Source organism: Aspergillus vadensis (assembly GCF_003184925.1).
Source record: "Aspergillus vadensis CBS 113365 unplaced genomic scaffold BO88scaffold_17, whole genome shotgun sequence".
Classification (NCBI taxonomy): domain Eukaryota; kingdom Fungi; phylum Ascomycota; class Eurotiomycetes; order Eurotiales; family Aspergillaceae; genus Aspergillus; species Aspergillus vadensis.
The window spans coordinates 456,008-471,860 of NW_020292055.1; the positions used below are offsets into that span (position 1 = coordinate 456,008).

Here is a 15,853-nt window from a genome sequence, read left to right on the forward strand (position 1 = left end):
CTCCGCTCCGGGCCGGAGCCCCGGAGTGGCGCCAGGCACCATTTGCGCCCCCAAGATCATGTGAAACTAGATCGAATATTTGTATTACTTCTGCATCTTCGTATTATTGGTGCCTTAAACTTATTCTGTGCGCGAGGCATCGCTCGTAGCTACATTTGCTATACTTGAAATGTGGAGAGTATCATCAGCGCCTTCCTTGATTGCATTAGCCAAGCAACATTGAGCGAGTATACTCACATGTACATTGGACACTCTTCCCGGCCGAGCCTTCGTTAAACCCTTCTTCACTGGTGGAATAACATACTTTCACCGTATGAAATTTGTTCTCAAGAATAAGGGTGAACTGCGGAATGACAACTCTATCGCAATTTCTCGTCAGTCGAACTATTGTATTCAGTCCGCTTGATCGGTGGTTGGTAGCAGCCGTACAGGGCACGCAATAACGAGGCTTAGTCTTCGTCACCCCTACCACATTGGGTAGAAGCTCATCGTGGGCCAGCCTGCCTGATACGCGTCACCTTCCAGGACAGCCTGTTCGAATATGTCGGAATATCCACCAAACCCGGAAGCTGCGCTGCCAAATCCTTCCATGCCGGATAGCAGATTAGGAATGCCATGCTCCGTGGGCATGGAGAGTGAAGGGGCGACCTCCAGGTCATTCGGCTGCTCTGCGCTGCAACTTTCCGTATCCTTAATCGGGTAGTCGAAATTTGTTCTAGCACTCTGCACAATCCATGGAGGCGTTACTGTTTCTCCAAATACCCCTAATGCTGCTCGATACGCCTCCCAGGCCTGGAGAATATCTCGCGACACGATTTCAGAAAGCGGATGGAATCTATGCATGTCTTCGAAGCGTATCTCGGCGTTTTCGCTCATGGCCTTCCACATCTCATGAGCGTGCTCTTGCGTGGGCCGCTTCTTCAGATCTTGAATCAAATGTAGATGTGCAGGAAACGGAAAGTACATATGTATATGCCAACGGTACCGTTTGGTAAGGGGGGATTTCATCAGCTTGGTATCGGACTCGAGAATCCGCATTGCACAGGAGCTGGCGCTGTTGCGCTGCGCTTCTGAGTGCTGCGCGGGCGAGAAGTTCGAGTATTCTTCAAGCAGATGGTGTTTTGCAAGGAAGCCACGTATCGTCCAGATCGTGAGATAGTGAAGCGGATTATCTGGATTGCAGAGTCGGAGATACTGGTCCTCTATCCTCCTTTCTAGATCAGTCATGCCATCACTTTTCGTGTCTCTGGCGATTGCCTTCAAGGATGGGTTGATATAATCTAGGTGGAAGGCGCTGTGTCGCAGAAACTCTCCCAGTTCACTGCGCGCAGTTATGAACAACGCTTCGGTCGGACCTGCTTGAGCAGCCGGTAAGTCTTTCATCTCCGGTTGCAAATCATTGTCAGCCAAATTGCGAGGCATGCTGCAATCCCAGGTCGGTATCAACATTGAAGTCTTGTGATCCGACATCTCGCCAATGCGGTTGTCAAACATGATCAACGACCACCATAACCTCCGGCGCATCTCGCCCTCCAGCGCACTACACCTAGAATTTGCCTTTTCGTCATGGATGCTCATGCGTTGAGCAATCCGAATAGCAACTCCAAGCATCGAGGACGAAGACCTCGGATCCGTCTCATACCTCACAGATACCTGACATGGTTAGAGACACAAACGACAAAGTCACTCGACGGACTAACCAGATATAGAAACAATGCAGTGAGGCACTCGCGATCCCCGGTGCGTAGCACGTTACAATTGAGCAAGGCTTGTTGACACCCAAATTGATATCCCCGCAAAAGCTCTTTCCTCGGAGACCCGAACGACGTTCGGCACTCTTCATCGTCGAGACTCATGATAGCGACACTATACACACTGAACAGGAGTGCTTCCAATTCCGAGCTTATACGAGTCAGATCACTAAGAGCACCAATAATACGTGCTTGCAGCGTCGGGGTATGCGTGACTTTGAGCAGCGGATCGACATTGTCCAAGTAAATTTGCCAGAGCTTGAATATCTGGACTTGATCAGGGTGCAATGTCGACAGATCCACACTGGCTTTGCGTGATCCAAATATAAACCCCTCGTCGTTATTCTTGTATGCCTCATCAAACATCTTGTTTATGGCATTTCCACCCAGAGTGAATTGAAAGTGACTGAGGTCATTGCCATCCTCACTGTCATCCTCGGAATCGGCCTCCTCAGTATCTTGGGACTGACGTCCACTGTGAGCGTAGTTCAGCCCAACTCAAAGAAAGAGGTACATACCACTGAATTGAGAACCTTCCAGTAATTCCTACACAACAATTAGCGCAACCTCAACAAACCTTACTGCGGAAGCACAACTTAGCCGCGTATACTGGCTCAGCCTTGACAGCCACGTCCCTCTGATCCCCCACATTAGGCTCTTCAGAACGAACATGATCTCCAGACACCACGACCCTACTATCTTCCGCTACAGGAGCATGCAAAGGCTCAAAAGGTATATTATTCTGGCGCAGCAAGTCTTCATACCTCCGAACGCGATCCAACAGCTCTCGTTCGGGGAACCTGCGACGCCGCGGGCGCGGGCCAAGAGTGGGCACACACTGCGCGCCGGCCCGGACGCAGTTGGCGCAGGGGAACTTGCGGTCGCATTTGACCTTGCGCTGCTGGCACAGCACGCATGCAAGCACCCGTGGTGATCTTCCAGCTAGTCGTGAAGAGGTGGGCGTGGAAGCCCTTTGCTCTGGTGTTGGTGGCATTTCGTTGATAGGTCTCATTCCATGTAAGAGCTTGAGGCGATGATCGGCTTCCCGGTCGTGTGGAGAATCGCTTCCAATTTACTACTTCTTATGTCAGGTGACCGTAGCCTTGTTTCCTGCAGGTGGGAGATCATCTACTTAGTACTAATTGTTATTCGATCGCAACATGATTGGAGGGTCTTTGTTACACTGCTTGCAAAGCGCATCAACTAGTGGAACTCATATATGTATGTGGGTAGATAGTCGGCTTGATTTAGAATTAGCCAAGGTCTGTCGGGGTTTGTCCACCCACAACTTGAACAGTTAACAGTTAACAATATGATTGTAATTTCTTAACTCTGCTCACAGCTTTGCGCTCGCTTGCGCTTTACGCGTCTTCCCCTTCATGAAATATTTGTCCATCTGTGCAAGCCACTCGTTGGGGATTGACGACCTCTGTTTCGCGGTCAATTCCAGCCAGCCCTTCTTGATCCGTTCTTCTTCGTCATGCCATCTGTCCGTCTCTTGTTTGATCCATTCAGCAGCAGGTCCAGCGACTCCTGCCACATCCTCGAACGGAACGAAGTGTCCACCATTCGGTATCACTATCTCCTTGACGCGGCCCTTCTCGTAGCCACCACTACCCCCCACCCCTGTTCCAGTCCGCTGGAGCTTCTCTGCACGCTGATCCGGTGTTGCCATGATACTCTTCCCACCATAGATCCATAGTACCGATGGCCGGACGTATTTGAGTAGTTTCCATAACACAATCGGTTCATAGCGGTAAAACGGAAGTGTTTCCGAATGACCGGTCACATCGGTCCAAAATGTAGGATCGTGTAAGTAATCCGATTGGTTGCTGCCGGGTTGCAAGTCGATGAAATTGGGGCGTAAGCTCTGTGCAATCTCTTGATCTTTTGTGGTGGCTAGACCGACTGACGACTCGGAGTTCTCGGTTTTAGCGGTGTTGTCTCGAAGGCCATATTTGAGCCAGAGATCAAGACATCGTGGATCCCATCCGTTGAGTGTCTCTCTGAAGTACGACTCTGCTTCGGCACGGGACTTCCACGTATCCTTCTTCATCAGCGCTGCTTTGGCAAAGCCTGGGCCTCTTCCAGAAATGAATTCCTTTACTATCACTGGTTCTATGAGGATAAGGGAAGTGAAAAGCCGAGGGTGCATCTGCGTTAGGCCCAATCTGGTGGATCGCGTTAGTGTATCTATAGTACAGGTATAGAGAGAGTGAGAGAAACCTACAGTTGCCCGACTCCGATGCTATGCCCAACACCAATAATAGGTTTCGGCATATCGTCTTTGAATTGGTTGATCATGTAGAGCAGGTCTCGACTGTGGTCGAACCATGATGCTATGATAGTGTTAATCTGGGGAGAATGGGCTGGTAGGCATTTTGAAAGCGTACGCTCAAACCCTAAGTATTCCGCATTGATGGCCGCGCTCTCAGCCTGTGGGGCTGAATCTGCAATCCAGATAGAGCGAATGCGAAGTCCCTGGCGGCTTAACCTTTCATATATCTCCTCCCATAGCGGCTCTTTTAGTTCCTGTGCCATTGCATTGATTTAGATTTTACATTTTCTGGCATCACATTTTAAGTGCACTGTACTGTGCAGAAGATACGTCCCGACTCACCTTAGGTGATCCAACAGAAGTAGCCCCAATGATGGTCACATCACCAGGTTGGGGATTTGGATTTGACTTTGGTGTGTATTGCTTGACCGCAATCTTTAGTGCATCGTTGCTATCTCGAGTCGCGCGGGCATACTCTCGGATATGCTGGCAATCAACAACATGTTCTGTGATATTGAACGGGGAAGACTCCATTTTGTGGCTCGAAGGGTTTATTAGTAGAAGATCCTGCTGAATGGCCACTGACCGGAAACGTGCCATTTATATACCCCTCATATCTGATGTGTCCGACTAGTTCAGGCCCAGCTACCATCAGATCGGCTAGTTCACCGCAGCTTGCTCAGCTGAAGCGAATGATTTGATGCCCAGAGGGTCATCGCCTAGAGCAATACGGGGTAATATTTTTTTTTAGCCCTGACTCGTTCTGGTCTCCACTTGATTGTCAAGATCTTCCACCCTCAGCTGGCACTACGGCGCCATTAATCTCCGTAGGCCGTATGCGGTTATCTCGGCCCTTATCGATGTTGTCTCCAATCTGAGGGGTCAGTGTAGACCGAGGATATGGAGACACTGACTCAATATGTCTACGATCTAAAGCATGCGAGCTATGCGTTGTGCGACAACTACTGTAGAGCAGATCCCTTCAACAAAATCCCAGCCAGCCACATAAAAAAAACCAACCTCAATGACTCGGCTATGTTATGATTCAGGCTGAGAAAGTTCAGCTACGTGACGAAGGCCCCACTGTTCATCGATTTCTTGGATTAGCGCGGAATACGTGTAAGTAGTGGCTAGTGGAAGGGCCGCGATAGGTGCCGAAGCGCCACAAGAGCGGATGTGACTGCTTCAGCTAACAATGGAAGCAATGATATCCGAGCCGCACTACGAGTACAGTGCCAGAAAATCTTCGTGCTGGCCGAGATTCCTGTAGCGGTGCCTGACGCTCCTGTTCCGGTTCACAGCCGCATTACCCGAGGATCCATAAAATAGCTTGCGACAGACAATTTACGGTGGCTTAGGGTACCACACTAGGGATTCCACATATGCCAGGCATCAAAAGACACTTTTCGGTCTTGTTTGCTAGGAATGTGGGAATTCTGAGGGAATGGTAGGGAAGATGAGAGGCACTTAGAGTCGGACAAGAATGCCTCTCTAACGGACTTAGAATCCGAGAAATAGTCTTAGAATTTCGTTTGAACTGGTAATGGAAAGTCTGGTGTGAAGCAGATACTGCGCTGCGCTCAGCTTCCACGAAAACTAATTGATGAAGGGGAGAGAGTTCTTCATCGGCCGGATAAGGTATCATAGAGAGTCCCGAACTAGAGATCGCATTAGCGATTCGGGGAGTGGGAAGAACACTCCCATTGGACGACAGGATGAACTAGTATCGTGCATCTCAGGCAAGGCCCGATCGTCAATGCTGGCTGGTACCAGGGTAATGTTGCAGGTTCATCACACTGTTGGCTAATGGGGCCGGCCATCCACAGAGATAAGTAGTAATGGACAAAGTGTAGGCTGGGATGGAGAACGATCAACAGGTCAGTTGATTGGCTCGGGTAACACTTCCCAAAAAGCAAACATAGAGTGTAGCGCCCAAAGATACTATAAGCAAAAAGAAAGTAGTTGTGTTGCAGAAGCACGAATTCATTACTTCGGAATGCGCAAAAGTGACTTCTGCTGTCCATCAAACATTCAAATGCCGATGTGTACATGTGACCTGCTACGTATGGCTAGTGGGATCTCAGGCTGCATTCTATCATCTTTATCCCGATATCATGCTGTAGCTTATACTACTAGTACTACTGCCACAACCTCTGTGATCACTGCTCGATTATCGAAGTCGTAACTACTAGTAGTACTTCAGTAGTAATTGTAGCAAATGGCCCATCAGATAATCGAAGTAGAGAGTTAACAAAATTATTGAATTTGCTAGTTCGCACTTAATCTGACTTCATGCAGGAATACCTCCCAAAAGATAAAAAAAAAAAAAAAAAAAAAAAAAAAAAAAAAAAAAAAAAAAAAAAAAAGGAAAAGAAAAGAAATTTCTCTTTGAGGATAATGAATTGGCAAGCATTGAGAATTCTTGTATGAACCCTTTGGTTGCCTCTTCAGGACGCAGTACCAAGTGGATTGTTTGCCTTTAGCCAGAGGAACCAACCATCTCCGTTATCGATAAGCCGAAAACCTCACACCCAACATTGAACTTCACATCACCGTCGTCACCACCAGCTCCCTCCACCATCAACACCAATCCCAGCAATCAACCACACAACAATTGTTTGCAACAGACCTACATACCATATTTACCACACTTCCACGAAATAACCAACGACCTACCCACCTACTCAACACTTACTCCGACAATGTCAACCCCAACCCCAGACGACCCAACAACCACCACAACCACAACCACAACCACAACCACCCCCTCACAACACCGACAACAATCATCTCCCCCCCGCCTCCCCGTCCAAACCCACCACTGCCGCTTTTGCAACCACCTCCTCCTCGCAACGACCCGCTCAATCCCATCGCTACCACGGCGCAAATCCCCCGCAAAAGACGGGGCGATAATCCTCCCTCTTCCGCGCGACAACAGCACCGACGACGCTGAACAATCGCAACAACAACAACAAAAACACTACACCATTCTCCTCTCAACCACTATCCCCGATCGCAAACACACGCTCGTGCGCAGGGAAGATGGGTTCGAGAAGAGGTTGTTCCTACGGTGTGGACGGTGTAGAGTTGTGATGGGGTATTTTTTGGATGAGGTACATTTTGGGGGGATGAGGTCGGTTGGGGAAGGAGATGGAGATGGGGAGGGGGAGGGGGAGAAGGCGAGAGTGGTGTATTTGTTGCCTGGGGCTTTAGTCGAGACGGGGGTGATGATGCGGGATGAGGAGTTGGAGAAGGTGGTTAAGGGGTTGGATAGGGAGTGGGTGGGGTGGTTGGAGGGATAGATTTATCTATCTATTCTATCTCTCTGTCTGTCTGTCTGTCTTGGATGCTGTGCTGTGCGCATAGCATAGTCTATGGATGGGGCGATGTATTGAGGGAAGTGATATAAGTTGGAGTTGTTTGTGCTATACTTTACTTCATATACCATGTATCATTTACCATATTTATGCCATGTTTATTTATGTCTTATTTATCCGATGCTGAATCGCGCAATATCCCATATACAATGCACTATAACTAAACTATGCTCAAGCCTTCAACTCCGGCACGGCTGGTAGGAGGTTCGCGTCGTAACAGAAATCATCAGGAACGTCAGGAGGGTATCGGTGTCGTGGGTCGTTTAGTTGGCCAGGATGGTGCGGACGAGATCTGCTGCTGTTAGCTTGACGCAAAACAAATGCGTGGTGAACAAAGTTGGTAGCCTACCGGTGTAGTTGATCTCGCCGGAGCTGGTGTCGACGGCCTTGAGCAGCTCGTCGACCTCCTCATCCGACATCTTCTCTCCGAGATTCGTCAGGACTGTAGCCATCATCAGTATCACTCTAGTCATCCTATCCTGCTTCACATACTGTAACGGAGCTGTCCCACGCCGATAAACCCGGTCAGGTCCTTGTCAAACACCTGGAATCCGCGGCAGTATTCTTCGGGCTCGCCGGGGTCACGGAAACCTCCAGGGCGGTTGAGGACCTTCAAGAACGACTCGAAGTCAACTGCGAAAGCATGTTAGATCCGTATCAGCCATCTCAAATCAGGGCATACGTACAGTCTCCACCGACGGACTTCTCCAGATCTGCGATCTCCGCCAAAGTGGGATTCTGACCGCATGCGCGCAGGAGGTCGCCCAGCGACTCGAGCGCGACCTTGCCGGTACCGCGCTTATCGAAGAGAGAAAAGGCTTCCTTGTAGTTGGTCGAGGCCTGGTCATGGTGCATATCTGGTGAGCGGGACATCTTGAAAACGAAATCACAGGGGCAGAAATCCGAGATGAAGAGTAGTGATCAGAGATGAAATGAGGATGGAAAGAAGACAGGGAGTTGAAGAGTGCCGATGACGAACAAGCAGCCACGACTACTAGTGAACCATGGAAACGAGCAAAGGGATTGGATGGGCCGACGAGGGGCCGGAATTCAATGGATCCAACCACACGAGTTATCCCCGAGGTTCACCACGACAGTCAACAAACAAGGGATACAGAGCACTGCTCGTTCCTGATGCCATCCGGGCAATTCTTCTCCCGCCAGCGAGGGATGATGATGCTTTTAATTGACATTGCGAAACTGCGAGACGGCCACGTACCATGACTGTTTATTGTGTTGATTGCGGTAATTGCGTGAGGAGTATGCGGCAGCGGGCTGCGAGGGATAGCGACAGGGGGATGTAGATGACGATCTAAACAAACGGAACGGCAATGGCAGGAGTACCACGTATGGTTTGGAATGAAGGAGGAGGGCAGAATGAGGGAACAGGGAAAGGAGAAGGGCGGGATGGAGGAGAGTCCGGCTGCACTGTTTGCCCGGTTGTTGTTGTGGTAACCGGACACCTCAGGCACGACAACCCCCCTATCGATCTGCGCTTTGTCTGACACGATGACAACATCAGCCTACACTAGTTCCTACTAGCATTGATCATGGAACATGACTGGCGTCTGTGAAGATACACACAGTAGATACTAATATTGCAATAATACAAACATGCAACGCTATCCATCCCAATGGTATCCAAGTCATAACACATGCGCAAAGTATTCAGACAGCCAACAACACAAGTCACGCAGAAGAATACAGCAAACAAGGCAGCAGGTGCTTATCAAAAACAAGTACAACCATGTACAAGATAACAAAAACCTCCCTCAAACGCTATATACACAGAAAATATGTAGAAGAATTAACAAAGGAATTATAAATTTTGGAGGAAACATGTGAATCAGAAGGCTGCTCCGTTCAGCTTGTCGATACAACTGGTGAGCAGGTTGGCAGCTTCGGCCAACAACTCCCAGCGCGTATTGGTGAATCCGTCACGGAGGACCAACAACAAGCCCAGACAGCGGTTGCGCCCTTGCATGCCTTCCAAGTCGCTGGGCTCACGAACACTGCCCATCCGGCGCAGGAATTCCTGCATGTCCTGCCGCTGCGCAGCAGGAGTGCTCAACTTGACAGGCGTCTTAAAGGGCCCTTCAAGTGCAAATCCATAGCACCAGACCACGAGAGCCGCAACATACAGCACCCACGGCCGGTTCAAGAGGTAGTCGTCACGACCCGAATACAGTTCCCCATCCTCGTTCAGTGCTCGTCTCTCATCCAGGAGGCACTCCGATAAGAACTTTAAAGCATAGAACGTGGCGTCGCGGGCTGTAGCCTTGGTGGCCCAGACAACCATCTTTTCGCGCGCCGCCTTGTAGTCTCTGGGGGTGATAGACCGTCCCATGAGCCGATTCGCTCCAGCGAAGATCTGGCAGTCGACGATATCAACGTGAGAAGCCATGTGCGCCAGTCCATGGAGCACGTCGCGCGACTCAAAGACGTTGTCGTCGTCCAGAGGGTGTCGGGTACGGTAACCACTATGAAAAGGCCCTGATGGTGACTGACCCAACGCTTCATCAAAGTCTCGTCGCCAATTATCAAAGGCTCGCAACAGTGCTGACCGCCATTTGTCCCGGCCTCCCAATGCCGGTGGCCCACCCAGTGAGCTCACCTGGAGGTCTCGTTGGTTCATGTGCCAGCTGACACTAAGCAAACCCGCCATGAGGATGGTTCGTCCAAAAGCATTTGTCCGGACCCGCTGTCCGTTAAGCGTCTTCTTAAGGCCGTCCAAGAACATGACAGGCTTGACTCCATTAGCGTGCAGGCTCGATTGCACGCGGGCTACCTCAGAGGCGCTAGTCGCAGACCACAGCGCCTCATCGCAGGGCAATGGTAACCGAAGCTCATGAGCCACCATCTTAGCCGAGTGCCCGAACATGGTTGCGTGGGTAGAGTCCAAAACAAAAGCCGCAAAAGCCACTCGTCTCGTGGCCTCCGCCTTGATCCAGTGAGTCCATGACTCTTCAGCCACAAAGTCTGGCGCCATTGTCGATCCAGAAGCTGACCGGGCCTGCCGGTCGTCTCGGAAGCTTGCAGGAGAGTCTAATGCAGAGCGACCAATCAATGAGCTACCCCGCCGCATCAGTGTGAGTGTGGTGTCGTGGTGGATATGCGCCCGCTCATGGAGCGCACGCGTGGAGTACATCTTTTCGTATACCTCCAGCAGCAGAAGTGCTTGAAAGATCCACAGCTTAGCTGGCGGGCGAAAGTCTGCATCCATGAAAAGCTCCGTTCGCAGATGCCAGGCGATAAAGTTTGCCAGCTCAGCTGCTGCCTCGGTTACTTCCGACCCGTGGATTCCATCCAGCGTGGATGCGCCAATGGCCATCACTGCGAGCAGAAGAAGATTAGGCGCTTTGTCTGCCTCGAAGGTTGGACGATGTAGAATGGGCAACTGAGAGTGGAAGTGGTACCAATACGAGCCGATGTACATCTGCATCATGCGTAGACTCAGCACATGGTCGTCGTCGTCAATGTCGCCGTCCATCAGAGCATCCTTGCGCTTCGCAGACACTGCGTAGAAGGCCTCATTGAACCGTGAGCTCATGAGGGCCAGGAGTTCTTGTCTCTTCTCCTCTGACATGATGGCGCGCGGTGATCCCGGATCCAGAATGCTTGTAACACTCATGGGATGATGCGGAATCACACCGCTGAGAAAGCTGCCATAGGCAGGATCATTCATGAAGAATTGGTTCTGTAGTTGGACGGCGTCCAAGTAATTTGGCACCACGTTAGTTGGGGCAGGATACCCCATGGACGGAGAGCCTGTCACGGGATCGTTGAACAGCCACGCTGTGAAATCATCTGCCATGGCGAAGGGTGAACGGTTGTGGGCTTCGCCGCCAAACACCGGGTAGACACAAGAAGCCAGCGCGTCGAAGCCGGCATCTCCTACTGACGGGCCGGATGTCATCATCTCTGACATCGACTCCAGTGTTCCGTTGTCCAGAGCCGTCGAAGCCGACGTCGCTGGAGCCATCGATATTTCTGTGTATCCCCCGGGAGGGATTTGTAGACCTGAGTAGGTTGGGGGATGAGCCAACGAAGGGCCGTCGATATCGTGTGTTATGGAGGTTGTTTCGACTACGGAGTGATGCGACCGAACCTCGTGGCTCAAGTCTCCCGAATTGGGCGAAGACTTGCCAGCAGAGTGACCATTGGGCGCAGTATGAGGCACCGCCGGGATCTCCGGAGGACTAAACGTTGTTGTGCTTGATGGACCTGGAGGAGAGCTGAGGGTATGATTACTGGAACTGTTCGATCGGGAGAACGTAGGGTCAGACAGGTCCACCGCATGATGGGAGACCAGAGTCTGATAATTGAACCCCTGTCCGATGCCCACAGATCCCGAGGGCGATGGCATGTGTACGTGCTGATTCGATGCACTCATCGCAGGCACTGTCATTGTAGGACCCTCCGAGGGGGCTTGTACGGGCGAATAATTGGAGGGTAGCGGAATGAGTGTAGGCGCGTGGTTCGCGTTCACCTGTGACATGACTTGAGAGACTTGCGGCTTTTTCAGGTTGCTGCCGGTTGCTGCCGTCTGCGCAAAGTGATCACGCTTCTGTAGCTGCGATCCCTGGGTGGTGTGGCGTTCTCTATGACGGATACATAGGTCTTGTCGAACGAAGGAGCGGTAGCAATCCGGAAAGTCGCATCGATAAATCTGCTTGGGAGTATCTAGACCGACAGCCAGTTAGTACTTGCTCACAAGCTCTTGGAAGGACTGCATGCGTACGGTTCAGTTGGTGGCGGTACAAATGCTCCGCTCGCGAGTAACTCTTGCCGCACCCTTCAAATGTGCATTCAAACTTGCGATCCGTCTGAACCTTTCGGGTTCTTTTCCTCTTGCGTGGGGGTCCATTAAGAGCCGCATGGAGCGCATCAGCTTCCGTCATCATGTCGATCTCTGCACTCGATGTATGATCGCGTTTCGGCCCCGAACCCAGCGGGGTCATTGCAGCGAGAGCCATGGTCATCTTGGCCAGAAGATGCAGGCAATAATCAATCAATTGTTTCGAAACCTTGTCTTTTTCTTTCCTTGATACCACGAGTGGATTGTTGCGCCTTAGCCGACACCCCGAAGATCACCCGCAAAAATGTTGCTTGGAAGAGAAACGTTCATCAGACCTGAGATGGACTGCTTCTCATCGGCAGACTGATGCCGGTCCAAAGGGCTCAGAATGAAACGTGATCCCGATTGTATACTGGCATAAGGCAAAAAAGGAGCGGGCAGGATGTTGTCTCGTAAACGGTGGACGGTCGCCGCTTTCTGGGCCGATTCGTGACGCACGGGGAACCCCGTGGGGAAAACTCGGCGGGCGGGAAGAGTCAGCGATTCCCGATGGGTTGGGGGGACTCCGATAGCAAAGGAACAAGTCCTAAGATAAATTCAAGGAAGGTTTGGATGGAAAGACAAATTCTCTGTATGCCAGAGATTGATTTGGTGTAGGTATGAAGGAGATAGCAGGTCGGAGGAGAAAGGTCGTACGATGACTGGTGATGGGGGGGAAACGGTGGAAGAGGGGAAAAGGGCCGAGTGAGCAAGGGCCCCCCAACACAAAACCCCAAGTGCCAGACTGCAAGCACACGAGGGTGCACAATGGATGCTGAATGCTGGATGGTGGAACCAAGAGACGAAGAGTCTGTGATCCAAGGTAAAAGAGAAGAGAAGCAGTCACCGCCAAAGTCAAAGAAAGGAAGACCGGGGAGGAGCAAAAGGAACCAGAGACACCGGGAATGGAGGTCCCTTAATATTCTGGTTGCTCGTTCGGAGGTGGGGCAGCCGATGCTTTTTAGAGCTTCAAGTCAAAAATGATTATGGATGTACCACTTGGATGTTTCCCAACTTGTATAGAGAATTTCTTTTATTTTTATTTTTTTTGTCTTCTCTTCCATCTCTCTCTTTCTCTCTTTCCTCCCCTCAGCTCCTGCTCCTTCACCTCCTTTTTGTATGGTCACTCCACCCGGTGAGAGGTAACCCATCGCCACAGAATCCACTCACAGCCGCGCAAGTGGTTCCCGGATTTGAGACGAAAAAGAAACGCGAAAAACGAAAATACGACCGCTCGGAAAAGAAGCAAATTGAAGGCTAACTGGGTCTTGGTCATCTTTTGCTGAGAAGAGAATGGCCGGAAGTTGTAAGGGAGGGGATGCGGGCGGGACAGCGATGGAAAACCAGCCAGAATCCATCTTCATTGGCTTCCAAGAACTTAAGGTACTGGATTCAATATCATTGGTTCTGCACCGAACACTCGCAGAAGCCACCTAGAACCAGAAACTGACCACGGTCAGTCTTTCCCCTCTCTTCCTGCATCCTGGGCGTCCCGTGCCATCCTGCACTCCTCTAAACATGTTCCGTCTATACTACTAGTAGTACCTACTATCTAGGTTGATCCCGTTATACCACTCGTCCGAGAAGCCCTATTCCTGGGCCGTCTCATCACATCGCAGGTGACATTGATGTGGAAAATCACCCTATGGATTACATAGTCCCTGACGCTAGTGGTCCCAAGAAAAAATGAATTGGTCAGCTTGGAAAATAATGCCAACCCGGAGAAATAGAATCAAAAGCGAAAAGGACCAGACAAACACGCTCCACCCCTTCCCCAGTTGATGCAGCCCAGGCCAAAACGGTGCAGGCGATTATGCATTGCGGCAGCAGCGGTTACTTCCCCCCAGGAAGATGGATGGTGAGCTTCACACTGGATGGCCTTGTTCGCGGCAGAGGCAATCGGGCGATCCTCCATGCCTCTAATTCCCGATTCGTATGGGATTGTCCCCGGCCAATCATCACGGTTCATGTGTCAGTGTCGCTGTCAACTGAAACTTTGCAGTGCGGAGAAAAAGGGATTTGCAGGCTCTGGGTGGGCACGATCGAGTTCGAAGCGTCATCAACGCATAGACATACATGATACAACCGTGCAGTCGCGACGGTCAATCAGGAGCAGCCGTGACGCACGACCTGCTGCTCCGTCTCGTCTACCCTTTGGTACATTAGACTCAATTGGTACCTTGATTGGCAGGTTTGATCTCCGTTTCCCTTTTCCTGACCCATCTTTTCAGCCCAACCAGCTTCGTTTGGCTTTGGAACTACGGGTCCAAAAAGGCAGCCTAGTGGCAGTGTCTACCTAATTAAGCGTGGTTTCAGTCTCTCGGAAAGAGGCAGCTTACAGACTCTATTCCGCCTAGGGTATTCCCATAGACGCATCATGCGCCGCCTGCAGAAAAAGAAAACATCGAGTTCTCGAACGGCCGCCGTCCAAGTGTCGTCAGACGAGAGTCTCCTGACACTCGGCGGATGGCGTGCTCCGTACCTTCTCCCCGGATCAATGACCGCGGAGAAGGATCGTTGGTCCAGGAACGTAAACTTAAGATACTGATATGATAAGAACATCGACTGATTTGATTCTATGACAGATGTCTTATGCCATATCGGTGCCCCCCTACGCATTCCGCCAGCGCGGAAGTCTCCGATGCGGTACCAGCGCACCGGTACCAGCAATAATAATAATGAGTAAACCACACCCTAAACAAACCACACAGCCACATTTGCCACAATAATAGCAAACCGTACTAATTTCGCACTGGAATAACGATCACCAGAGTGCATTGTGGCCCGTATAGCTATGGTGATCGGCTACTCCAAGTGGCTGAGCCGCCATCTGGCTACGAAGTCTTGACTCAGACCTGTTCCTGCGCCAAAGATGCCAAGGGATCTACCTGAGCCGAAACCGAGAGAGTCCTAGTGGAGTGATCCCCAATATAGAATTGCACTACAGCAGCGATACCGGTGCTGATATTTCCGCACCACCTCACCCATCCCGAAGAAGCAAGTATCGCTGACAACCCGAGAGGAACAACAAAAAAAGCAATTATCCCCAACAAAAATACTCGTTCTCGTCCGAACATCGGATCTAGATCCCCGAGCATGCGTCTAACACGACCCTGGATTATGTCTGTAAATAATTCCAGGTGGATACATATTCCACAAAGTGCTTAGTACTAGCAGGATCCACCGGCCGAGAAATATATCTTTGACATCATGGGTTCAGCCCCCAAAAGCTTCATAAGATCACGGCCCAATGATCTCGAGTATAATAGTTGAATGCCTCTCCTTCCATTGGATCAATAAAATCTCTCTCTCGCCATTGCCGCGTGCATTTTCTTTTCCTCACACACCACTACCCCTGTCCTATGCCAGTATACTGCCAACTAGCCGCAGGTTGCCTGTCTGCCCTACGGAGTACACCGCGCGCATCTACTACTATATTACTACTCCTATTACTACTACTACCACCACCAATAAGCGGCCACCCATTACAGCAGCAGCAGAGGAAGAAGGCATCCCCAAATGTAAGCAAGAACAACTCAACCCATGGCGTGATCACGACCACCACCGGAACCTTCACATAGCCGGCCACCAATCTTCACATAGCGGGATA

At 50.8% G+C, this 15,853-nt stretch overlaps 6 protein-coding genes across 6 annotated transcripts; 2 read left to right on the forward strand and 4 right to left on the reverse strand.

Annotated features, from left to right (window-relative positions):
* Positions 1–92: 92 nt before the first annotated feature.
* On the reverse strand, positions 93–2,745 carry BO88DRAFT_445060 (C6 transcription factor; the record flags this gene model as incomplete). Its single annotated transcript, XM_025710167.1, has 4 exons — positions 93–1,653; positions 1,701–2,209; positions 2,270–2,297; positions 2,362–2,745. The coding sequence occupies 4 exons, from the start codon at positions 2,743–2,745 to the stop codon at positions 466–468; spliced, it is 2,109 nt and encodes a 702-aa protein (XP_025561162.1). The 3' UTR covers positions 93–465.
* A 342-nt stretch (positions 2,746–3,087) lies between these two features.
* On the reverse strand, positions 3,088–4,563 carry BO88DRAFT_465869 (toxin biosynthesis protein; the record flags this gene model as incomplete). The annotated part of the gene is made up of 4 exons (XM_025711436.1): positions 3,088–3,922; positions 3,982–4,090; positions 4,145–4,283; positions 4,372–4,563. 4 exons carry the CDS (start codon positions 4,561–4,563, stop codon positions 3,088–3,090), a joined length of 1,275 nt encoding a protein of 424 aa, XP_025561163.1.
* Positions 4,564–6,650: 2,087 nt separating this feature from the next.
* BO88DRAFT_81384 (uncharacterized protein) lies at positions 6,651–7,582 on the forward strand. The gene has a single exon (XM_025713161.1). The coding sequence runs from the start codon at positions 6,732–6,734 to the stop codon at positions 7,329–7,331; it is 600 nt and encodes a 199-aa protein (XP_025561164.1). The 5' UTR covers positions 6,651–6,731; the 3' UTR covers positions 7,332–7,582.
* BO88DRAFT_406255 (putative cytokinesis EF-hand protein Cdc4) lies at positions 7,498–8,728 on the reverse strand. Its single transcript, XM_025707110.1, has 4 exons — positions 8,093–8,728; positions 7,899–8,039; positions 7,756–7,848; positions 7,498–7,698 (listed from the first exon to the last, which is right to left on the reverse strand). Exons 1-4 carry the CDS (start codon positions 8,277–8,279, stop codon positions 7,670–7,672), a joined length of 450 nt encoding a protein of 149 aa, XP_025561165.1. The 5' UTR covers positions 8,280–8,728; the 3' UTR covers positions 7,498–7,669.
* A 360-nt stretch (positions 8,729–9,088) lies between these two features.
* Positions 9,089–12,817, reverse strand: BO88DRAFT_81351 (putative C2H2 finger domain protein). Its single transcript, XM_025713160.1, has 2 exons — positions 12,148–12,817; positions 9,089–12,089 (listed from the first exon to the last, which is right to left on the reverse strand). Exons 1-2 carry the CDS (start codon positions 12,386–12,388, stop codon positions 9,253–9,255), a joined length of 3,078 nt encoding a protein of 1,025 aa, XP_025561166.1. The 5' UTR covers positions 12,389–12,817; the 3' UTR covers positions 9,089–9,252.
* A 1,803-nt stretch (positions 12,818–14,620) lies between these two features.
* Positions 14,621–14,929, forward strand: BO88DRAFT_455392 (uncharacterized protein; the record flags this gene model as incomplete). Its single annotated transcript, XM_025710863.1, has 2 exons — positions 14,621–14,759; positions 14,829–14,929. The coding sequence occupies 2 exons, from the start codon at positions 14,621–14,623 to the stop codon at positions 14,927–14,929; spliced, it is 240 nt and encodes a 79-aa protein (XP_025561167.1).
* Positions 14,930–15,853: the final 924 nt, after the last annotated feature.